General features: G+C 45.5%; 2 protein-coding genes across 2 annotated transcripts in view; both read left to right on the top strand.

Moving 5' to 3' along the window:
• LOC143930033 (pulmonary surfactant-associated protein D-like) overlaps positions 1-5,739 on the top strand; it is a 36,567-nt gene extending 30,828 nt beyond the window's left edge. The window contains exon 3 of the mRNA XM_077453932.1: positions 5,275-5,739. Coding sequence (XP_077310058.1) covers positions 5,275-5,666 — 392 coding nt within the window. The 3' untranslated portion in view covers positions 5,667-5,739. The remainder of the gene's footprint in view (positions 1-5,274) is intronic.
• Positions 1-25,075, top strand: part of LOC143931008 (mannose-binding protein C-like) — a 285,028-nt gene that overhangs the window by 65,601 nt on the left and 194,352 nt on the right. The window lies entirely within an intron of this gene.

Genomic DNA, 25,075 nt, shown 5'->3' with positions numbered 1-25,075 from the left:
CATCCCCCATAAAAGCTTAATTTACAAGCTGAGGTACGCAGGCTTGGACCATAGGGTTTGTGCTTGGGTAAGAAACTGGTTACAGGGATGGGTCCAAAAGGTAGTGATAAATAACATGTACTCAGATTGGTCTCGAGTGGTTAGTGGGGTACCCCAAGGTTCTGTCTTGGGACCAATTCTATTCAACATATTCATATATGATATAGAGTATGGGATAACTAGTTCAGTCCCAGTTTTTTTCAGATCAAACAAAGATAATCAGAGTAATGAACTCTCAACAGGACATTTTGCAGAATGGCCTGAATAAAATAAAGGAGTGGACAGACAAATGACAAATGGGGTTTAATGTGGAGAAATGTAAAGAAATGAACTTGGAGTCAAAAAACATAAATTAAAAATATTCACTAGGTGGAGAACAGCTGGGAGAAGGAATCAAGGATGGAGAAGGATCTGGGGGTGATAATAGATAACTTATTGTGCAACAGCATTCAGTGCCAAGCTGCAGCTAACAAAGCAGGCAGAATATTAGCATGCATAAAAAAGGGGATATACTCTAGGGACAAAATTATAATCCTGACACTTGACCTTGTAGGACTTAGGCCCAGTAACCTAATGCCTACTACCCCATGCCCACATACCACCCTCCAAAACCCTCTTTACAAAAGACCCAACTAGGCTTTGGAGTAAATGGCCATCCGGCCTTATTTTATTAACAAATATAAACTTTAATAAATAACATAAATTAACATTACCAACACTTCAACTTTTAAACTGGTTCCTGGTTGGGTGGGGGAAATGCCCACCCACTGGTCACTGCTACCACCTATTTTAACTTCAACCTTATGCCTCCAGTTGGAATCCACTGACTCTGAGTCGTTATCAAACCTAACAGTGACCTACCCCTTTTAACCCTTCCAGGTACCCCCTGTACCTGGAAGTACCATAAACCACTCCCATCACATGGATGGGTACAGCATGTTTTTACACATGTACTTCTCCGATCTCCTCTCCCAGCAACCCAAAGAGCTGCCTTACCACACAACTTCCCTTTACCTAAACCCTACTTTAGGGCGGGTGGGTGGGAAACGCTTTCTCCTCCGCTCTGTGACTGCACGTCACTTCCCCTAACCATCTCACTTCCTTAGCCCAGGCTCTGCCCCCAGTTCCTCCCCTCTCCCGCTCTTAAAGTGTCCCAACCGTTTAAAGCGGCAACTGTCCAGCACTGGAATGCCGTGCCTGCGCCTATTTCTTCTGGCATTTTGCTCTGGGACTCTCTTTATAAAACTCTGATTAGGTCTCATCTGGAGTTTTCCATCCAGTTCCGGTCACCAGTCCTCCGAAGGGATGTGCTGGAGCTGGAGAGATTCCAAAGAAGTGCAATGAAACTAATACGGGAACTGGAGGACCTCAATTACGAGGAATGACTGCAAACACTAAATGTATTCTCGCTGAAGATGAGACGTTTAAGAGGGGACATGATAGCAATCTACAAATATCTCAATGGGGATCCCAGCATATGAAATAAACTATTAAGTCATAGGGATTTTAAAAGGACATGGAGGCACACAATGAGACCGGAGGAGAGGCAGTTTAACCTTAAAGCGGAGTTCCACCCTAAAGTGGAACTTCCGCTCATCGAAACCCCCCCTCTCCGGTGCCACAGTTGGTACATTTCAGGAGGGAGGGGGTGCAGATACCTGTCTAAGACAGGTATTTGCACCCACTTCCGGGTATAGACTCCCACGGAAGTCTATGCCTTTTCCTGTCCCACCTGCTGGGACACACACGGGTCCCAGAGACAGAGCGGACCATTCCCATTGCTCTGCACGACTCGCTCATGTGCAGTAGGGAACGGGGAAGTGAAGCCAAAATTCTTCTCTTCCTGATTGCCTCACGGAGAATGGCGGCGGCAGCAGCCGCGAGCCAATCGATCGATCGCCCTCGGTTGCCGACATCGCTGGACCCCAGGAAAGGTAAGTGTACATTTATTAAAAGTCAGCAGCTGTAGTATTTGTAGCTGCTAGCTTTTAACATTTTTTTTCAGGTGGACTCCCTATTTAAAGTGCATAGAGGGTTCTTCACTGATAGGGCAATAAGGATCTGGAACTCTCTCCCACAATTGGTGGCGACTGCCTGGAGTATGGATATTTTTAAAAGACTCTTATCTCGCGTACACATGACCGGACTTTCCAGCAGACTAGGTCCGATGGACTTCCCGACTGACTTTTGGTGGAGTTCCAACGGACTTTCCCAATGAACAGACTTGCTCACACATGACTGGACTTTCTGGCAGACTAGGTCCGACGGTCTTTCGATGGAGTTATGACAGACTTCTAAATGAATGGACTTGCCCACACTTGCCCACACATGGACTAAAGTCCGTTCATTTTGAACATGATGAGTTACTCTAGTTGAGGACTAGAAAAGGAAGTCAATCTCGCCAATTTTATCGGCGAGATTGACACCTTGCAAAAAAAATGCCGTGGGGGTCCCCCCTAAGGTCCATACCAGACCCTTACCCTAGCATGCAGCCCGGCCGGTCAGGAAAGGGGGTGGGGATGAGCGAGCGGCCCCTCCTGAACCATACCAGGCCGCATGCCCTCAACATGGGGGGTGAGTGCTTTGGGGAAGGGGGGCCCCCCACCCCAAAGCACCTTGTTCCCATGTTGATGAGGACAAGGGCCTCTTCCCGACAAGCCTGGCCGTTGGTTGTCACACGGTGACCCCTCCCCTTATGACGGCACCGTCCCAGCATGCCCCGGGAATGTGCCGTCATGTCCCGCCCCATGCCTACATAAGTTGTATGTTCTATTTCTAAAGTCTGTCTGATTTTTGGACAACAAAGGTCCGATGAAGCCCACACACGATCGAAATTGTCCGACTGATTCGTTCCATCTGACCTTTGCTGTCAAAAAGTTTGGTCGTGTGTACGTAGCATTAGATGTACATCTTAAAGGATACAACATACAAAGATATGGGAAATCATGACAGACACTGATACGCATACACCTACACAGGTTGAACTGGATGGACAACTGTCTTTTTTTCAGCCTTACTGACTATGTAAGTAACTATGTAACATTGTGCTTTCTCATGTTGGTCTCCAGTTGTGACATCTGGAATACACACTATTAGCCCCTGGTCACATCAGTAAGACTTCAGGTACAACATGCATCTAATGTATTTCTGTTATGCCGCATACACACGATCAGATTTCTCATCGGAAAAAGATGTGACGGCTTTTCTGTCAGGATTCCGCTCAAGTTTGCCTTGCATACACACGTTCCCGCAAAAGTTCGCTGAAATTACAACCGTCAAGAATGTGGTGACGTACAACTCTACGACGAGTCAAGAAAATGAAGTTCAATGCTTCCGAGCCTGTGTCGAATTGTTTCCCGAGCATGCGTAGGAATTTTGTACGTCAGAATTGCCACAAACGATTGCATTTTCAGATAGGAACTTTTCCCAACCGAAAAGTTGGTAGCATGCTCTCAATCTTTTGCTGGCTGTAATTCAACCAGCAAAAGACTGATGGAGCGTACACGCAGTCGCATTTTCCTACCAAAAACTCTCATCGGTCTTTTGCAGGCCGAAATTCCGATCGTGTGTACGCGGCATTAGAGTATCTTAATAGGTATGATTTCAAGTAATGCAATTTGAGAAGTAGTTCATGCATTGCTTATTCAGGACTTTAGTGTGATTTCACTGCCGTAGACTATAATTTAAATTGTGCTGCAAATTGTACCTGTGTCAGCACCACTTGGGCCTGTTAAATATTAACCCTTTGTAAGTTAAACTTTTGTTTATAACATCACGGTTCCTCCCTGTGACATGGACAGCCTCTCTCACTGAAGTAGCACTAAAGTCATAACAAATCGTTACAAATCTCACAGAAGTAGTGCTAAAGTAGTATTATATCATGGTTGAAGTCAGGCTTTAACCACTGCAGCCCCGGACCATTTTGCTGGCCAAAGACCAGACCACTTTTTGCGATTCGGCACTGTGGCACTTTAACTGACAATTGCACGGTCGTGCGACGTGGCTCCCAAACAAAATTGACGCCCTTTTTCCCCACAAATAGAGCTTTCTTTTGGTGGTATTTAATCACCCTTCCAGTTTTTATGTTTTGCACTATAAACAAAAATAGAGCGACAACTTTGAAAAAAACGCATTATTATTTACTTTTTGTTATAATAATTATCCCCCAAAAATATATAAAAAAAATTTTTTTTCCCCTCAGTTTAGGCCGATACGTATTTTTCTACATATTTTTTGGTAAAAAAAAAAACAATAAGCGATTATTGATTGGTTTGCGCAAAAGTTATAGAGTTGACATTTTTATAAATTTTTTATTTTTTTTTACTAGTAATTGCGGAGATCAGTGACTTTTATTGTGACTGCGACATTATAGCGGACACATCGGACATTTTTGACAAATTTTTGGGATCACTGTCATTTATAATGCAATCGGTGCTATACAAATGCAGTGATTCATGTGTAAATGACACTGGCAGTGAAGGGGTTAACCTGTGGGTGGCAGTGTAGGGGTTAAGTGTTCCTAAGGCTGTGTTACTAACTGTGGAGGGCTGGGCTTTCTTTTAGTGAACACTGATCTCTGCTCCAATCACATGGAGCAGAGATCAGCATCACTTGTTGCTAGGCAGAACGGGGAGATGCTGTTTTCAACAGCATCTCCCCGTTCAGCCTCCCCGTGAGACGATCGCGGGTATGCCCGCGGCAATCGAGTCCGCGGGACCTGCGACCGGACTCACGGGGGTACCGATGGCAGGGCGGCATTTAAAATTGGATGTACCTGTACGCCAATATGCCTGCCTGTGCCATTCTGCCGACGTACATCAGCGTGCGCCGGTCGGGAAGTGGTTAAGTCGCACCACTTTAAATCATACTTGGTATGCCAACAGGCATAACAAACAATGATTATTGTAAATGGTCTTCAGGGCACCTTAATGCCAGAAAAAAATATGTCTAGTTTATTTTGTTTTTAAAAGATTTTTTTAATCGGGTACCCTTGAAGACAGTGTCAGTATAAGACTGTAGCCACCAATCTCTTTCACTAGCTGTAATTATATGTGTTTCCAGAAAATGTGGGGGCACATCTTAGTCAAGCTATTGGAGGGTGTATATAGTCACATGTCATTACATGTCTTTGTTTATGGGTACACTACATCTGATGGTTTCTAAAGCAAGTTTTATTCTACAAATGTCTAGATTCCCAAATCTGTTATGCATTTAAATCATTATTTTTTTTTTCAGTTATGCTGTTTCATGAAGTTGGTGCTAAAGAAGTTGGTGGTAAAGTATTTGTGACTAATGGCCGGAAAGAAAACCAAAACGATGCCCAAAATATATGTAAAGAAGTTGGAGGAAGTTTGGCTACTCCAAGAAATGCGGAAGAAAATAGTGCAATACTAGAGATAATCAACACTAAGGGAGGGTCAATTCCAGCATTCCTAGGTGTAACTTCTTCACAAGTAGAAGGAACATTCACGTACTTAACAGGTGAAAAGGTTATTTTTACCAACTGGGGCGCACTACAGCCAGATGACTACATGCACAATGAAGACTGTGTGCAAATGTGGAACAATGGTTATTGGAATGACATCCAATGTAGTGCTAAATACCTAGTTATCTGTGAGTTTCAGTAAACTAAAGCTGTGACAGCATGTTACATTTTATTCTTGCTGTATATCCATAAATAAATAAAACACTTGAATTCTATATGTTCATTTTCTAAAGAAATTGTATAAAAATAATGAAAAGAAAAGCCACTTATGTTCAGAGTTTCCATACACAGATTTTTACAAATCAAAATATATGTAGCACTACTCCTGGAAGATTCACTGAATTGTTTCACGATTTCTCTGCACGCATGAAGATTACACATTTCAGTAACCCAGCACTTACTGACACACCTTGAGGTCGTTCAAAGGATTTATTAGGCCATATATAGCCTAAAAAAGAAACAATTAACAAGTGCACTTATACAAACAATCAATAAGACCATAATGTTACTCTGATAGTGTTAAACACCTTCAGTATTCTGACTGGCAGTAATTAACAGAACTAAATTGCATTTACCTAGCGACAGTATGTACAGGCATACAGTATCTCCAGGGCAGGACTTAGGGTGGTGGGGGCCCCTGGGCTTGAGTCAATTTCAGGCCCTACCTTCCATACATTACAGTATTTTTCGGCGTATAACACGCACCCCAAGTTTAGGAGGGATTTTTTTTTTCTTTTTTTTTTTTTTTTTTTAATATTAATCTTTATTAGAACATTTTTCATATCTTATATAGACATCCTTTTAATCATTTTAACAATAACCCGAAGTTACCAATAATCCAGTACAGGTTCCTTCCATTCCAGAGTCTGGGATTTAAGAAAGGGGGGGGTCATGTATATGTGCCCATACTCCAAAAATAAATAACAACATGAAAACGATATTTTAAACAATACCATAACACCCCAACATCCCTCCTCAACTATTTTTCACTACCTTCATTTTTCCTATTTAATTAACCCCCCCACCTTTTCTCCCTTTCTATCCCTTCCTCCCCCCTTCCCCTCCCCTCAAGTGCTGTATTTATACTTTTGCCCTTCCATGCATTTCTCTTCTTTCCTTTTCACCTTTCCCTTTAAGGTTAATTTCTTAAAGTGATACCAACTCCCCTATTCCTCTCTTCCCTACTCCCTCCCACCTCCCCCCCCCCACCTCATCTTCCTTTAGTTCTTATAATTTATATTGGGGTATGCATCTCCTCTAACCAATCTTGCCAGTTTTTGTTAAACTCTTTTAAGTTATTTCGTTTTGCGTATACTGCTCTCTCCTTACATAGATACTCATTTACAGCTCTCACCCAGTCTTCTACTGTGGGGGCTAAGTTTGATTGCCATCTCCTAGTGATCATCCTCCTGGCTTCAAATAAACATCTTAAAATTACAGTGGTTACTCCCTTTCTCTCTGCTCTCTCATTTCTGTATCCTAGAATACACACCACAGCGTTTAGTTCTATTACTGTCTCGAAGATTCTACTTAATGTCTCTACTACTCCTTTCCAATATCGGAATAGTTTAGGACACTTCCAGAGCATATGTATTAAGTTTCCCATCCCCCCACACCTAGGACAGCTATCGTCTGCTCTTTTACCAAATCTAAATAGTCTCTGGGGGGTCTAATACGCTCTGTTAATCACCATCAGGTGTGATATCTTATGGGGGGGAGAGACCGAGATCTTTGGGCATGACTCTAGAATCGTTTTCCACTGTGACTGTGTTATATTACCTACGTCTAGCTCCCATTTCTCCTTCTCAACCCTACTTTTCCTCTCACAATTAATCTGTTTATCTAAGTGGGAGTAGAGTTTTGATATTAATCCTTTGGTGGGTCCTGCTTGCGCTACCAGTTGTATCAACGGCAATTCTTCCCACACCAATAACAGGTTTCCAAACTGTGTCTTTATAGCATGCCTCACTTGTATATATGCATATAATGAGTTTTGTGGTATCTTAAATTCTGTTTGCAGTTCCTCAAAGGTTTTGATACCCGTGCCTCTATATAAATGGTTCAACCTTTCAATGCCACATTTTTCCCATTCTAAGATTTTACCGACTCGCCATAATTCTTGTAGCTTCTTGTTATTCCATAGAGGGGTGTACTTTGTTATTTCCCTATATCCCATTTTTTTTTAACCATATGCCATATCTTTAACATCATTTTTACTGTAGGACATCTATACTGGAATGAGTCTGCTTCTAGGGTCTCGATCAGCGTCCTATGTGGTGAGGCTGTTAAGACCAGTCTCCCATTTGGAGTTCCTCCATTCGCCACCTCAATTCCCCCTAACTGTTGAAGTTGTGCTGACCAAAAATAACACTCCGGATATGGGACTGCGAAGCCTCCTTCCTCTACCGGTAGCTGAAGCATCCGCAGTCGCAATCTGGCCTGTCCTCCCTTCCATATTAATTCCCTAAACAACATCTCGATCTTATTGAACCAACTTCTGTTAATCCATATCGGAGTATTATGCAGTATATAAAGAAGTTGGGGCATCCAAATCATTTTTATCAGATTACATCTGCCAGCCACCGATAGAGGAAGTCGCCTCCATATAACAATTTTTTGTTTAAACTTAACTAATAGGGGGGCTAAATTATAACTTATAAATTGCTTGGGATCCTTAGTCAGGGTAATTCCAAGGTATTTCAATTTGTCCACTATTACCATTTGGGGTACTCCTAGGGCTGTTTGTTGATCAACTGGGTCCATAGGGAGACATTCCGACTTTTCCCAGTTAATCTCCAGCCCAGTAAAACCACCAAACTCCTGCACTATTCCTATTGCTTTTATCAATGAATGTCTCATATCTCCCAGAAATAGCAGAATATCATCTGCGTAAAGCACAATTTTTTCCTCCCCAGTTTTTCTCAGAAAACCAACTATCTCCCGATTTGCTCTAATTGCACAGGCCAAGGGCTCTATAGCGAGAGCGAAGAGTAGGGGTGACAATGGACACCCCTGCCTCGTTCCTCTCCCCAGCTCTATTTTATCGGAAAGCTCATTATTGATTTTTAGTCTTGCACTAGGTTTATCATATAGCATCCTAATCCAACCAATAAAGGAAGGACCCAGACCAAATTTCTCCAATACTTTCCATATGTATCCCCATTCTACACTGTCAAATGCTTTTGTTACGTCTAGTGCCACAACTGCTCCCGGGGTATCATTATCTGTTGGAATCTGTAAGTTCAAAAAAGCTCTCCTAATATTCATGCTGGTTGACCTATTGGCTATGAATCCTGTTTGGTCCATGTGCACTAATCTTGCTATAACTCGGTTAAGTCTGGTTGCTAATACCTTAGCCAGTATCTTTGCATCAGTGCACAGGAGAGAAATTGGTCTGTACGCTGCTACATTTAATGGGTCTTTGCCTTCCTTATACAGCAAAATTATGATTGCCTCCATCATTGATATGGGCAATTTGCCCTCCCCACCTACTCCTCTTAGTGTCTCCAGAAGTTCAGGGAGCAGTATCTCGCCAAAATTTTTATATACTTCAATCGGGAGTCCGTCTGGCCCGGGCGATTTTTGATTTGACATGCTTGCAACTGCTTCCTGAAGTTCTGGGGCTTCCAATTCTTCTCTTTCTTCTTGTTTCAAACATGGTACCTCTAGGTGACCCAGAAATGTCTCCATCTGCTCATCCATCCCTGTTTTCTGTGCGGTGTATAATTTTTTATAATATTCTCTAAATGCTTGACCTATACTCCCAGTTTCAGTTGTAACCTCCCCCTCCATTGTCCTAATCACCGGTATTGAAGATGGACCAGAATTACTCTTCACTAATTGTGCTAACATTTTCCCCATACTTTCCCCTTCTACAAAAGAGACTTGACGAGAGAACATATGTTGTAACTCTGCTTTTTTCAAAGCCATTAACCTAAATTCTTCTTGTTTATCTAGCCACATTTTTTCTTTTCCCAGGGTAGGGTCACTGATATAGTTCCTTTCAGCCTCTAACACTTCTCTCCCTATACTTGCCTCCTGCTCTCTTGACTTTCTATTGATTTTTGCTATAGATTGAATCAGGAGCCCCCTCAAAAATGCTTTCAGAGCATCCCATAATATCCCTGGTGCTACTGTGCCTCGGTTGTTTTTTAAGAATTCTTTTAGTTCCACCTGGATTTTCTCTGGGCCTTCTTCTGACTCTTTTTTTATTAGTTCTAACCAAAGAGGGTTCAATTTCCATACCTTCTGTCCCCTTCGTTCACTAATTTTTAAGGTTACTGTCACTGGGGAATGATCTGATATGCCCCTGGGCTGATATTCAATCTTTTCCACCAGCTGTAGGGCCAGGTCATTCCCCAGTGTCATATCTATTCTGGACAACGTGGAATGCGAGGCCGAACGGCAAGTATACTGCCTGGCTCCCGGATTCCCCGTTCTCCATAAATCCAGTAGTCCTACTTCTTCCATGTATTGACCCAGCCTCCCATGCCCAGCTGATTCCACCAGTATCTTTTCTGGGAATCTATCCATTTTGGTATCTAAAACTGTATTGAAATCCCCTACTATTATAATAGGAATTCCATCTACCCCCAGTAAGAATTCATATAATTTAAACAACACTTCCATTTTAAATGGTGGAGGAATATAGATATTTGCCAGCACACATTCTCTATTTTCAATTAAACAATGTAAAAATATATATTTACCCCTTTCATCTTGGATGACCCGCTTACAAGCAAAATTCACCCCTGTTCTTACCATGACACTCACCCCTCTACTATATGACGAGTATACAGAATGATATTGATATTGATATTTTCTATTCTGCAGCCGATGTATTGTATCTTTAATTAAGTGAGTCTCCTGCAGACAGACCAACCCAACTCCGTATCCCTCCATCATAGAAAACACCGCTTTTTGTTTCACCTGTGTTCCCAGGCCCCTCACATTCCAGGAGCCTATCTTAATTTTCCCATCCTGCATTCACAAAGTAAACAGACAGAAAAAGAGAAAATCAAGGAGAAAGAAGGAGATAACAAGGCGGGGGATATTTCTAAAAAAAACAGAGATTGAAATCTCCTTATATCCCAGTACCTTCCATCTCCTCGCTACCTTCTTTATTGAGTTAAACCAGGCTTCCAAGACCTTGATCCCCACTAAGATGACATATTTTCTAACCAACACCGCTATTTCATCTATTATATATCTCCTAATGTGAGTTGTGCTATATAATTGTTTATTACAATTTTTCCCCGTGTAACCAATCAGTTTTCCTTGTTTTTTACCTCCCAGTATTTTATATCTTTTCTTTATTTGAGTTATCTCCTGAGCCCCGTTCATTAGTACACACATATTTTTTTTCCCCCCAACCTTCCCCCTGTTTTCCCCTCCCTTCCCACCCCTCCTGACACCGACCCTCCCCCCACCTACCCAGGTGTTATTCAGGGGGCTTCTTAGTGACCTTATTCCACTATTTTCACAACATATATACCACATATCCCTTCTCCACTCCTTCTCGCCGTGTATTACCACACTCCCCCCCCCCCCCAAAAAAAAAAAAAAAACACTCAAGACTCACCCCCCCTTTCTACCTTCCTACCAGACTCACACTCCTGACCAGGAACCATAAAGACTAAAATTTTTCTCTATTAGGAGGGAATTTTAAGGAAAAAAAAACTTTTAGGAGGGAAGTTTCTTTTTTAAGGAAAAAACTTAAATGCAGCCTTTTCAGTGTCCATCTGCAGCCTTGCCCATCTGTCTGCAGCCTTGTCCAGTGTCATTTGCAGCCTTGTCATTGCAGTCTTGATACGGAAGTGGTGTTCCGTTGCCGCCATCTTGCTACACCCCACACTCGTCCACAGTAAGGATACACTAAGAAGGGGTAAAGCAGACATGTTGTTACACCCACCGGAGTTTTGCATTTTACACGTATTTATAACAGTAAAGTCAGTTTATATAGTGAAATAATTATATAGTGAAATACAGGACTTAGAACTCTGTCTGACTACTTAGATCTTGAACTTTAAAAGCAGCGGCAACCCATCTCACAGGTATGCTAATCTGACAAACGTTCACTGCTTTTAAAATTCAACATCTAAGTAGTCAGACGGAGTTGTAAGTAATGTATTTCACTATATACTAACTTTAATGTGATAAATACGTCCAAAATGCAAAACTCTGTTGTGCTTTACCCCTTCTTAGTGTATCCTTACTGTGGACGAGTGTGGGGTGTAGAAAGATGGTGGAGACGGAATGTCACTTGGGTCGCCGAATATGTCCTTACAGTGGCTCTAGGGTCCTCTCGCAGTCCCGAGCTGAGCCGAGTGTCTCAGGTGTAAATGAGGAGCAGGTGTGTTAAATTTGGTGTTATCAATCTCACTCTCTCATACTGTTCACTGGAAGTTCAACATGACATCTCAGGGCAAAGAACTCTCTGAGGATCTGAAAAAAAGAATTGTTACTCTACATAAAGATGGCCTAGGCTATAAGAAGATTGCCAAGGCCCTGAAACTGAGCTGCAGCACAGTGGCCAAGACCATACAGCGGTTTAACAGGACAGGTTCCACTCAGAACAGGCCTTGCCTTGGATGACCAAAGACGTTAAGTGCACATGCTCAGCGGTTGTCTTTAAGAAATAGACATATGAGTGCTGCCAGCATTGTTGCAGAGGTTGAAGGGGTGGGGTGGGGAGTCAGCCTGTCAGTGCTCAGACCATACGCCGCATTCTGCATCAAATTGATATGCATGGCTGTCGTCCCAGAAGGAAGCCTCTTTTAAAGATGAAGCACACGAAAGCCTGCAGTTTGCTGAAGACAAGCAGACTAAGCCCTTGTACACACGGTTGGACATTCTGACGGAAAATGTCCGATCGGACCGTGTTGTCGGATAATCCGACCATGTGTGGGCTCCATCGGACTGTTTCCGTCAGAATATCCAACCAACAAAGTTTTAGAGCTGGGCTATAAAATTTTCCGACAACATGATTCCGATCGGACAAAGTGCCACGCATGCTCAGATCAAATTCCTAGACCAAAGCTATTGGCTACAAGCCTGAACGTAGTCCCATCATAATGAAATAACGTCACCACGTTCTGAACAATCGGATTGTCCGACAACTTTGTCCGACCGTGTGTATACAACAGTTTCAGACAAAATCTGTCGCGCAAAATCCAATGGATTTGGTTGTCAGAATGTCCGACCGTGTGTACAAGGGCTAAGGACATGGATTACTAAAACCATGTCCTGTGGTCTGATGAGACCAAGACAAATGTATTTGGTTCAAATGGTGTCAAGCGTGTGTCGCGGCAACCAGGCGAGGAGTACAAAGACAAGTGTGTCTTACCTACAGTCAAGGATGGTGGTGGGAGTGTCATGGTCTGTGGCTGCATGAGTGCTGCCGGCACTGAGGAGCTACAGTTCATTGAGGGAACCAAGAATGCCAACATGTAGTTTGACACACTGAAGCAGAGCATGATCCCCTCCCTTCGGAGACTGGGCTGCAGGGCAGTATTCCAATATGATAACAATCCCAAACACACCTCCAAGATGAACACTGCCTTGCTAAAGAAGCTGAGGGTAAAGGTGATGGACTAGCCAAACATGTCTCCACACCTAAAACCTATTGAGCCTTTGTGGGGCATCCTCAAATGGAAGATGGAGGAGCGCAAGGTCTCTAACAGCTCTGTGATGTCATCATGGAGGAGTAGAAGAGGACTCCAGTGGCAACCTGTGAAGCTCTAGTGAACTCCATGTCCAAGAAGGTTAAGGCAGTGCTGGAAAATAATGGTGGCCACAAAATATTGACACTTTGGGCCCAGTTTGGACATTTTCACTTTTGTTGTACTCACTTTTGTTGCCAGCGGTTTAGACATTAATGGCTGTGTGTTGAGTTATTTTAGGGGGACAGAAAATTTACACTGTTATATAAGCTTTACACTCACTACTTTACATTGTAGCAAAGTGTTATTTCTTCAGTGTTGTCACATTAAAAGGTATAATAAAATATTTACAAAATGTGAGGGGTGTACTCACTTTTGTGAGATACTGTAAGTATGTAGCGCAGATCCCAAGCCAGTCTCACTGTTTGTCCCAGGTTCTATTCCCTATTGGGTGCACATCAGCCAGGCACACAGCAGTTTTCAGTCTCTCCACACAATAACTAGGCAGAATTTTTTTTTTTTTTTTTTGGGGGGGGTTATTGTTTGAAGAACGTTAATGGGGAAAGGGTGTGCCTTGGGATACTCCAGAACCAATACAACTGAAGGTACTCTCTAACAACCTAAGAAGATAAGGAGAAAGAATGCAGTTGCTATGGGTAACCAAGAACTAGCACAAGGTACATTGCAGCCAGTTGTAAAGTGTGGTGCCTAGTGCAGGTAATGGGTCCTCTCTCCCAAGCAGTCAGTCTCCATAGCAACTGGGACCAAAGTAGCATTATGTCTAGTAGCCTTAGTCTGATCACAGACTAGGAAGGAGTTAATAAGTGCAGGCATGAGGTTCACACTTCATGCATGGCGGGACACCATTCTGTCACAAAGAGTGAGGTGCAGGGCAGGACTTAGGGTGGTGGGGGGCCCCTGGGCTTGAGTCAATTTCAGGCCCTACCTTCCATACATTACAGTATTTATCGGCGTATAACATGCACCGGCGTATAACACGTACCCCAAGTTTAGGAGGGAATTTTAAGGAAAAAAAAACTTTTAGGAGGGAAGTTTCTTTTTTTAAGGAAAAAACGTACATTTAAATGCAGCCTTATCAGTGTCCAGCTGTAGCCTTGCCCATCCGTCTGCAGCCTTGTCCAGTGCCATTTGCAGCCTTGTCATTGCAGTCTTAATACGGAAGTGGTGTTCCATTGCCGCCATCTTGCTACACCCCACACTTGTCCACAGTAAGGATACACTAAGAAGGGGTAAAGTGGACATGTTGTTACACCCACCGGAGTTTTGCATTTTACACGTATTTATAACAGTAAAGTCAGTTTATATAGTGAAAAACAGGACTTAGAACTCTGTCTGACTACTTAGATCTTGAACTTTAAAAGCAGCGGCAACCCTTCTCACAGGTATGCTAATCTGAAAGACGTTCGCTGCTTTTAAAATTCAACATCTAAGTTGTCAGACGGAGTTGTAAGTAATGTATTTCACTATATACTAACTTTAATGTGATAAATACGTCCAAAATGCAAAACTCCGTTGGGTGTAACAACATGTGTGCTTTACCCCTTCTTAGTGTATCCTTACTGTGGACGAGTGTGGGGTGTAGAAAGATGGCGGAGACGGAATGTCATTTGGGTCGCCGAATATGTCCTTACAGTGGCTCTAGGGTCCTCTCGCAGTCCCGAGCTGAGCCGAGTGTACTCGGCTAGGCTCACAGTCATGCCCAGTCCCTGTGTTATGTCCATCATAGGGAGGGACTGGGCATGACTGTAAGCGGAGCCTAGCCGGGTACACTCGGCTATGTATCTCGGCAGGGCCCGTGGGGCCCCCTAATGGGCAGGGCCCATGGGCTTGAGCCCAGTCAAGCCCAATGGTAAGTCCTGCCCTGGTGAGGTGGCAGAGGTACACTGGACTGATGTGGAGGGCACAGGCTCAGTGGTGTCTTGAGCTCTGAGGAAGGGGGTGCGCCCGTGAAACTTGTCAGCTTTGCCATGTGGTATGGTGCTGCACATGTGCATACAGTGTGTGATATTTATGGCTCAATTGAAAGTTGTGTTTTGCGAATACCCACTTTTTATGGATTTTATTATTCATAAAATTGCCATTGGTAATGCACCAGGTGTGCACACCTCCCATTTTGTCTTTTTTGTCTCTCCTAAATGTAATATATATCACGTGAAAGTGTAAAGTGACATGGGACAGAAATGACATGGAACTCTGTACTTTTATTACTTCACACATTGACATGTCTCATCTCTAAGTCAGAAACTGTCTTAATGTTTGATTCTCACATAACCGCAGTCCCTGCTTGGTCCCGGGCATTGAGGAGCGAGCTCATGGCGAAAGGTACCCCCACGTCTAGGGTGAGTGGCCCCACCCACAATTCGGTGTAGTTGGCAGTCTATGCCCACCCCATCCACCTGAAGATCACCACTAGGCAGAGGTAGGCAGAGGGACAGGAGGGGGCAGAGGGACAGGAGGGGGTCATGCATCACAGGAGGGGGCACAGGGACAGGTGAGGACAGTGTCACAGAAGGTGGACAGAGGGACAGGAGGGGGGGCAGAGGGACAGGAGGGTGGCATGCATCACCGGAGGTGGGCAGGGTTGCAGGAGGGGGGTATACAACATAGGAGGTAAGCAGAGGGATAGGAGGGGGGCATGCATCACTGGAGGTGGGCAGAGGGACAGGAGGCGGGCATGCATCACCGGAGGTGGGCAGAGGGATCAGGAGGGGGGCATGCGTCCCCTGAGGTAGACAGAGGAACTGGAGCGGGGCATTCATCACAGGAGGTTGGCAGAGGGACAGGAGAGGGGGCAGCATCACAGGAGGTGGGCAGAGGGACAGGAGGGGGGCAGCATCCCAGGAGGTGGGCAGAGAAACAGGAGAGTGCGTGCATCACAGGAGGTGGGCAGAGGGACAGGAGGGTGGCATGCATTACTGGAGTTGGGCAGGGGGGGGCATGCATCACCGCAGGTGGTCAGAGGGACAAGAGGTGGGCATGCGTCATCGAAGGTGGGCAGAGGAACAGGAGGCGGGCATGCGTCCCCGGAGGTGGGCAGAGGGACTGGAGGGGGGCATGCATCACAGGAGGTGGGCAGAGGGACAGGAGGGGGCAGCATCATAGGAGGTGTTTGAGATGTGTGAGGATTGTTGTGAAGGGATTATCCCTTGTGAGACCTCTATGCCTGGCCTGTAAAAGGTATAATCACTGAGGACAATACTCATCAGATAGCTTGAACTCACCAAAACGGATTCCATCCACAGAGGTGCTTTTATTCTGAACATCAGGATACAGCAGATGACAGGATACAACAGATTGTGGTATTGTGCGGTCAAAAGATGATATTGTCTGCAGCTTACAATGCAGAATACATTTGCCCTGCTACATGATGCTTAATAGCTGCATTGGTGCATTGATGACACAGGAAGTACAAAAACAAAGGAAGAAGCGGGGAGCATTACATACAAAGGAAGTGTGTCATAACATAAGGGAAAATAAACTTGAGAAACAAGTGCATTACCACAAAAGGTCACTAGATGGCAGCATGTGAACTTAAACGTCCATAGAAAAATGGTTAGGAAAACAATATATATAAATTCTATTCCTATTGGGGCAGCACACAGGGGATCCAGTGGCAAGCAGATCTGGTAGTCTAGTGAAAGACTGGGAGCTCAGTTGGGTGAAGACATACAATAGGAGATTATAGAAGAAGTGAAGGACTGTTACACTGTATTTTAGTTTAAAAAAAAAGTTCTTGCTTTGGATATGTCCCCATTGTTATGCCTATCATCACAGTAGTTTTGATTATTAGCCCTAAAAATTGCTAGAATTTAACACCAAGATTTACCTCCTCATAGACTTCAATGAAATTTGCCTGAAAATCTGGGCTTGCCAAATTTCAAACAAGAATTTCCACAAAATAAATGTAAAAACTACTCCTGGAGTAACACTTGCTTTATTGTATATTCTCATGTCCAGTGGCGGCTGGTGCTCAATTTTCTTGGGGGGGGGGGGGTGTCCCCCAGCCTCCACCCAGCCACTATCATCACTTCCCTATCGCTCGATCGATCCCTGCTTTGCTCTCCCACCAGGTCCCCGCCAGCCCCACACTTACCCCATCCAGGTCGCAGCTTCGTCAGCTTCCTCCTCATGTCTCCTGAGTCCTGGCGGTTGCTTCTCCTCCCGGCCAATCAGGACCTAGGACTTGTGACCAATCTGGTCCTGGGTCTCCCGGCTAATCAGGTTTCCTGATTGGCCGGGAGGAGAAACAGGAAGACATTAGTGAATATTAATATGCTAATGTCACACAACTAGGTGGGCCCTGGGCGCAGAGCACCCCTTTTTGCAGCCCACCATTTTTTAAGCCAATTTAGCCTCAGGCTCTAATCATGTGCTTAAACAAAAACATTTAAATCCATGCATCTGGTACCCTGCATGTAGATTAGGGGTTGGGCACATGGATCAGGGGGGCGGCGCCCCTGCGCCCTGTATGAGCTGCTCATGGCAGCCCTAGATGTCACTGCTCCCCCTAACAGCTGGGAGAGCAGCCCTTCTAGTGGGGGGGGTGAAGGGAGTGGAGGTAGGTCTAGACAGTTGGTGGTAATAGGGGATTCTATAATTAGAAGAAATGATAGAATAATTTGTCACCAAGATCCATGTATTGCCATTTTGGTCCTCCGGTGCCTTCATGACATGAACACTTCCTATTGGATGTACAGTGGTGGACTTCTCCCAGGACCCAGAAAAGGATAAAATCACCACAGGTGGATAGTAGGGGACCAGTGATCTACAACTCCATTACACAGCTGGATTTGCAGTCATTTGGGACCGGCAGTGGTGACGAACCTGGAAGGGGATCTTAGGTGAGTATATCTGGCTTAACAAGAGAAGGGAAAATATGTCTAGTTGGATGAGTTAGAAGGGGGTGAGAGGCAGGGTTGTGAAAAAAAAAAAATATTCTTAGCCCAGAATGGGCTCCTATTGGTCATTTCACATATAATGTATTCTGTGTCCACCCAGTTTGGAATGTATCTATTTACCTATGGAGATTTACTTGACTTACAGTATAATGTCATCCATTCATAGTTACATTGTTACATAGTAGATGATGTAGAATAAAGACACAAGTCCATCAAGTCAACCTATGTGTGTGATTATATGTCAGTATTATATTGTATATCCCTGTATGTTGCGATCTTTCAGGTGCTTATCTAATAGTTTCTTGAAGCTATCGATGCTCCCCGCTGAGACCACCGCCTGTGGAAGGGAATTCCACATCCTAGCCTCTCTTAGTCCTTGTACACACGGTCGGGCATTCCGACAACAAAATCCATCGGATTTTGTCCAAAACTGGTGTTGCATACACACGGTCGGACAAAGTTGTCGGAAAATCTGATCGTTCGTAATGTGATGACGTTATTTCGTTACGATGGGACTATGTTCAGGCTAGTAGCCAATAGCTTTGGTCTAGGAATTTGATCTGAGCATGCGTGGCACTTTGTCCAATCGGAATTCTCTACAAACGTCAAAGTCCGATCGGATCATGTTGTCGGAAATTTTTTATATCCAGCTCTCAAACTTTGTTGATTGGACATTCCGACGGAAAAAGTCAGATGAAGCCCATACACGGGCGGATTACCCGACAACACGGTCTGATCGGATGTTTTCCGTCTATATTTTTCTCAGGATAGGTTTCAAGATGGTAACAAGAGTGGACCATACTCTGTTGGAACCCCATGTTATGTGGGGGCAGAGCAGGAGCACAGAGACATGGACAGCATAGGAAGTGTTTAAACAAGGACCTTCATGGCAGGGGTTATAGTACTAAAAATTGGTGATTTAAAAAGATTGGAAATTACTTTCCAAATTACATTAACATGTTAAAATTTTATATGATACCTTAGGGATTGGGGTTAAATCATTTTTTTGTTAGCTTATTGAATTTTTGGTTGGTTGCATTAGTTTGAAATTGGCTTAAAGTCAGTATATGCCTTTCCTGGTTCCAATTTAAGCTGGCTGGAGCTTACACAAGAGCCAAGACTGTAGGAATGTTTGGTGAGGACCTGTAGCTAAACCATTAAAGGGATGGATACTCTTACCAAGTGTGTTGGACCACTGAATGAACAAATGGTCAGAAGCACAAGTTCCCACATATGGGGTGAAGATGGTACTCCAATCCAGTGAAATGACAGCCAGGAATCAATCATACATAGTAAAGAATAAAAAAGAAGGAACTATTTCAGTGCAGACTGTATGGATCGTAATTTATTCCAAAAATATAGTCGCTACAATGCCGGTATACAAGCAAATGTAAAGTATAAATGCCTTATAAGAAGCAGCAGCATGAATGCTAAAAACAGCGGTATGAGAACTGCACACTGAGTTCAGATGGATGAATTAGGGAGGACCTCTAGACCTCTCAGCATCCCTATCGCCAAGCACATTAACAACATCAAAAAGGCTTGAGGACTCATAATGTCTCCAAGCATTTCAGATATTGCCACAATAGAGACTAGAGATGGACGAACTTCCGACGGGACGTTTTCGCGAACGCGGCCAAAAGTTTACGCACCACAAAGTTCACGGTGGGCCCCATTGACTTCAATGGCAGGCGAACCTTAAAAACCTACAGGTCATATTTTCAGCCACAAAATACTTACTAGCTGTGCACACATAGTCCCACCACATGGACACTGACATAACAAAAGTATGAAGTGAATCTGGGATCGACAACGACAAGCATTCTTTTTTTATCTGTGAAATTTTGACAATTTAGGAGCGCATGAAGGCCATGGAGGAGAGGAAAGGTCAGGGTAGGCTATGAAGAGGGTGCAGGAGATGATCACCAGCACCGTGATAGAGAGCACTGACACTAGCACTGAGATAGAGAGCACTGACACCAGCACCAGCACAGAGATAGAGAGAGAGCACTGACACCAGCACCGAGATAGAGAGAGAGCACTGACACCAGCACCGAGATAAAGAGAGAGCACTGACTCCAGCACTGTGATAGAGAGCACTGACACCAGCACCGAGATAGAGAGCACTGACACCACACCAGCACCGAGAGCACTGACACCAGCACCGTGATAGAAAGCACTGACACCACCACCGAGATAGAGAGCACTGACACTAGCACCAAGATAGAGAGCACTGACACCAGCACCGAGATAGAGAGCACTGACACCAGCACTGTGATAGAGAGCACTGACACCAGCACCGAGATAGAGAGCACTGACACCAGCACCGAGATAGAGAGCACTGACACCAGCACCTAGATAGAGAGCACTGACACCAGCACTGTGATAGAGAGTACTGACACCAGCACCGAGATAGAGAGCACTTACACCAGCACCCTGATAGAGAGCACTGACACCAGCACCGAGATAGAGAGCACTGACACCACACCAGCACCATGATAGAGAGCACTGACGCCAGCACTGAGATAGAGAGCACTGAGACCACACCAGCACCGAGATCAAGAGCACTGACACCACACCAGCACCGAGATAGAGAGAGAGCACTGACACCAGCACCGAGATAGAGAGCACTGACAGCAGCACTGATACCAGCAACTCGCTGCTGGGCCCCAAAAATATGACACCGCTCAACCTCTTCAAACAGGAGGGTATGGGCATATAGTACGGTGTGCTTTTTTTGTACAAGGAAGTGAGCCAAAGGTAGAAAAAAGGTCTGTGTGCTTGATTAACCACTTGCTTACTGGGCACTTAAACCCCCCTCAGTCCCAGACCAATTTTCAGCTTTCAGCGCTGATGCACTTTGAGTGACAATTGCGCGGCCATACAACACTGTACCCAAATGAATTTTTTATCATTTTTTTCCCACAAATAGAGCTTTCTTTTGGTGGTATTTAGTTACAGCTCGGAGTTTTATTTTTTGCTAAACAAACAAAAAAAGATGCAAAAAAAAAAAAATCATGTTTTAATAGTTTGTTATAAAATTTTGCAAACGGGTCATTTTTCTCCTTCATTGAAGTGCGCTGATTAGGCGGCACTGATAGGCTGCATTGGTGGGCACTGATGGGCTGCATTGGTGGGCACTGATGGGCTGCATTGGTGGGCACTGATGGGCTGCACTGGTGGGCACTGATAGGCATAGTTAAGGCGGCACTAATAGGCACAGATAAGGCGGCACCGATGGGCACAGATAAGGCGGCACTGATGGGCAAAGATGGGCACAGATAAGATGGCACGGATGGGTGGCACGGATAAGTGGCACGGATGGGTGGCACGGATGGGCACTGATAGGTACCACAGATAGATGGGACTGATGGGCACTGATAGGTGGCACTGATAGGTGGCTCTGATAGGTGGCACTGCTGGGCACTGATGGGCGGCACTGCTGGGCACTGATGGGCGGCACTGCTGGGCACTGATGGGCGGCACTGCTGGGCACTGATGGGCGGCACTGGGGTGCAGCACCTGAGGCAGATTTTGGGTGGCACTGTGGGTGGCACTGCTGGGTGGCACTGTGGGTGGCACTGTGGGCACTGCTGGGTGGCACTGTGGGCACTGCTGGGTGGCACTGTGGGCACTATGGGCACTGCTGGGTGGCACTGACAGGGGGGCACTTACTTTATTTCAGGATGGCACTGCGGGTGGCAGGTGGGCACTGGCAGGGGGCAGGTGTCCTTTTAAATTGCTGGCCGTGATCGGGACTGATGTCCCGAACACGGCCGCCGGCGATCGGCTTTTTTTTTTTCTCCTCGCGCTGTCAGCGCGAGGAGGAATACTAGCCGATTACCGGCTCCGTTTTATCACATGATCAGCTGTCATTGGCTGACAGCTGATCACGTGATAAGGGGTCGGGATCGACCCCTTACACGGATCGGTGATCAGGCGAGTCTCACGGACTCGCCGATCACAGAGCGCGCCGCACGCGCCCCTCAGGGGGCGCGCAGGCCGCTCGTAACCGGGACTACGTCAATAGACGTAGTCCCGAAAATGTGGGTCCGCGCTATTGCCGTCATTTTGCAATAGCGCGGATCCCAAGTGGTTAAATAAATAGAGATATACATGGTCTACTGGTCACATGTGTTGACTTCCTCCGAGATCCATGCCTCATTCATTTTTAGAAATGTGAGGTAATCAACACTGTCGTGAGCTAGGCGAGTGTGCTTATCGGTCACGATCCCCCCTGCTGTGCTGAACGTCATTTCAGACAGGACACTGGACGAGGGGCAAGCCAACAGTTCCATTGAAAATTGGGCAAGCTCTGGTCAGAGGTCAAGCCTGCCCACCAGTAGTCCAGGGGTTCATCACTCCTCAGAGCGTCCACATCGGCCGTTAACCCAATGTAGCCGGACACCTGTCAGTCTAGGCGTTCCGTGATGCTGGATCCGGATGACACCTGTCGATGGGTCGGCTGAAAGAATGACCTCATATCAGAAGTCACCAACACATCTTCAAACCGCCTCTTCTTGCAGGCGCTGTTGGATTGGTACCCACAACTCTTTCTCTGGGAGTGTGAATTCCTCCTCTGCCAGCACATGCAAAAGCATAATCAGCATTTCTCGAAGCAAGGCCTGGAAGTGCTCCATTCTGGCAGCCCTCTTTGACGGTGGTAACATTTCCGCCATTTTGTGTTTGGATCTAAGTACGTTGCCACCCAGTACTGGTCGTTGACCCTTATACTTTTTATACGGGGGTCCCTGTTAAAACACTGGAGCATGAAGGCCCCCATTTGCACTAAACTGCAAGCAGTGTGGTGGCCTGGCTCCTGCTCATCATCCAGGATAATGTCATCCTCCTCGTTCTCCTCTACCCATCCACGCACAACAACAGGGATCCCAGAAAGGTTTAAAGCATGCTCTTCTTGCTCCTCCTCATCCGCCCCAGCACCATTCTCCTTTGACTCCTTTCATCAGCATTGCGACTTCCTCCTCTTCCTGCTCCTGCTCCTCCATGGCTTGATCAATGACACGATGCAATGCATGCTCCATAAAGAAGGCATAAGGTACCATGTCACTGATGGCGCCATGACGGCGACTGACCAGTTTGGTGATCTCATCAAATGGCCGCAGAAGTCTGCATGCATCGCACATGAGCAGCCACTGGCACGGTGAAAAAAAAAACAAGCTCCAAGAACCTGTTCTGCCACAGAGTTCGTACAGGTAGACGTTAACTGCACGTTTCTGCTGGAGCAGCCTATCAAGCAATAGAAGGTTGAGTTCCATCGCATCGGGCAATCGCAAATAAGACGTCTGACCGGCAGATTGTGTCACCACTGAATGTCAGCAAGGTGAGCCATGGCCGTGTAAGATCTTCTGAAATGGGCCGAGATTTTCCTTGCCTGCTGCAAGATGTCCTGGACCCCAGGGTATTTGACAACGAATCACTGCACGACCAAGTTTAAGTTGTGTGCCATGCATGGCACGTGTGGAATTTTGCCCTGTTTCAATGCACTAAGCAGATTGACACCGTTGTCACACACCACTTTACCAACTGTCAAATTAAGCAGTGTTAGCCACTGATCTGCCCGTGAACGCAAAGCTGAAAGGAGTGCAGGGCCAGTGTGGCTCTTGGCTTCCAGGCACAACAGACGCAGCACAGCATGGCAACGTCTCACCTGGCATTTTGAATAGGTTCTGGGGAGCTTGGGCAGCGCAGCGGAAGAGACGCTAGCAGCGGAAAAGGAGGAGTCAGGCGAGGAGGAGAGGGAGGAGGATAGAGTAGGAGGAGGAGAAGAAGAGGCAGGCCTGCATGCAATCCGTGGCGGTAAACCAAATCTACATGGGTGCCACGGGTTACATGCTTGACGGCCGTCAGAAGGTTCACCCAGTGGGCAGTAAAAGTGATATACCTTCCCTGCTCATGTTTGCTAGACCACGTTTCTGTGGTCAGATGTATCTTGGCACCGACACTGTGTGCCAGAGATACATTCACTTGCCGCTGAACATGGCCATATAGCTCTGGGATGCCCTTCTGTGAGAAATACTTACTTCCTGGGACCTTCCATTGTGGTGTTCCAATGGCCACATATTTTGGAAAGGCCTCCGAGTCCACCAATTTATATGGCAGTAGTTGGCGGGCTATCAGTTCTGACAAGCCTGCCGTCAACCGTTGGGCAAGAGGGTTATCTGGCGTCATCTTTTTTTTTACGCTCAAACATTTGGCCCACGGAAGCCTGCCTTTTTCCAGAAAAACGTGAGGATGGCATGATGGAAGGTGGAGTGGAGGACAATTGTGAGGAGAGAGGAGAAGGAGAAGTAGAAGACGAGGCTGGACGGTGAGAGCCTGGAGTGTGGCTTTGTGGGTTCTGTTGCTCCCACTGGGCTCGCTGATGGCAGCTCATGTGCCTTCTTAAGGCGGTTGTCCCTAGGTGAGTTTTGGGCTTACCTCGACTTATGCGTTGACTGCAAAGATTGCAGATGGCAACATTATTGTCAGCCACGGACACGTTAAAAAAAGCGCACACTGCGGAGCCATGTGCCAGCGTCCTGGGAGTGCCAGATGTGACCGTACATGGTTGATGCCTCGCTCCTGATACATTAGCAGTCTGTCAAATAGGTGCACCAGATATTGTTTCTTTTTAAATGAAAAAATAGCTAATGCCACGTAGCGCTATAAAATGTGAATAATTCAACTCACACTATCTACCTAAATTACATATATTCACGTACTCAAGCTAATTACTCAATCCCATGAATAAGTTGGGTATGACGAAACATGTCGGGGGCGTGGCTATCTGGCAAACATCATTGAGTAATTAGCTTGAGTATGTGACGGCGGGAGGTGACGCTGGACGGAGGGAACGGAGGAAGCTGGTTAAGGTGCTCTAACTGAAACACGAACCTGCTGGGTGGGACCAGGCGGGACGCGTGAGGAGGGGTGAGAAGTAGCTACCCGTTTCCCTGTATAGAGGTCCGCCG

The sequence above is a fragment of the Lithobates pipiens genome, unplaced genomic scaffold (genome assembly GCF_037356315.1).
Source record: "Lithobates pipiens isolate NorthernLeopardFrog02 unplaced genomic scaffold, aLitPip1_a1.2 Scaffold_25, whole genome shotgun sequence".
NCBI classification, from domain to species: Eukaryota; Metazoa; Chordata; class Amphibia; order Anura; family Ranidae; genus Lithobates; species Lithobates pipiens.
Note: the sequence above shows the minus strand (reverse complement) of the source record. Positions and strands in the feature narration are given on the sequence as shown.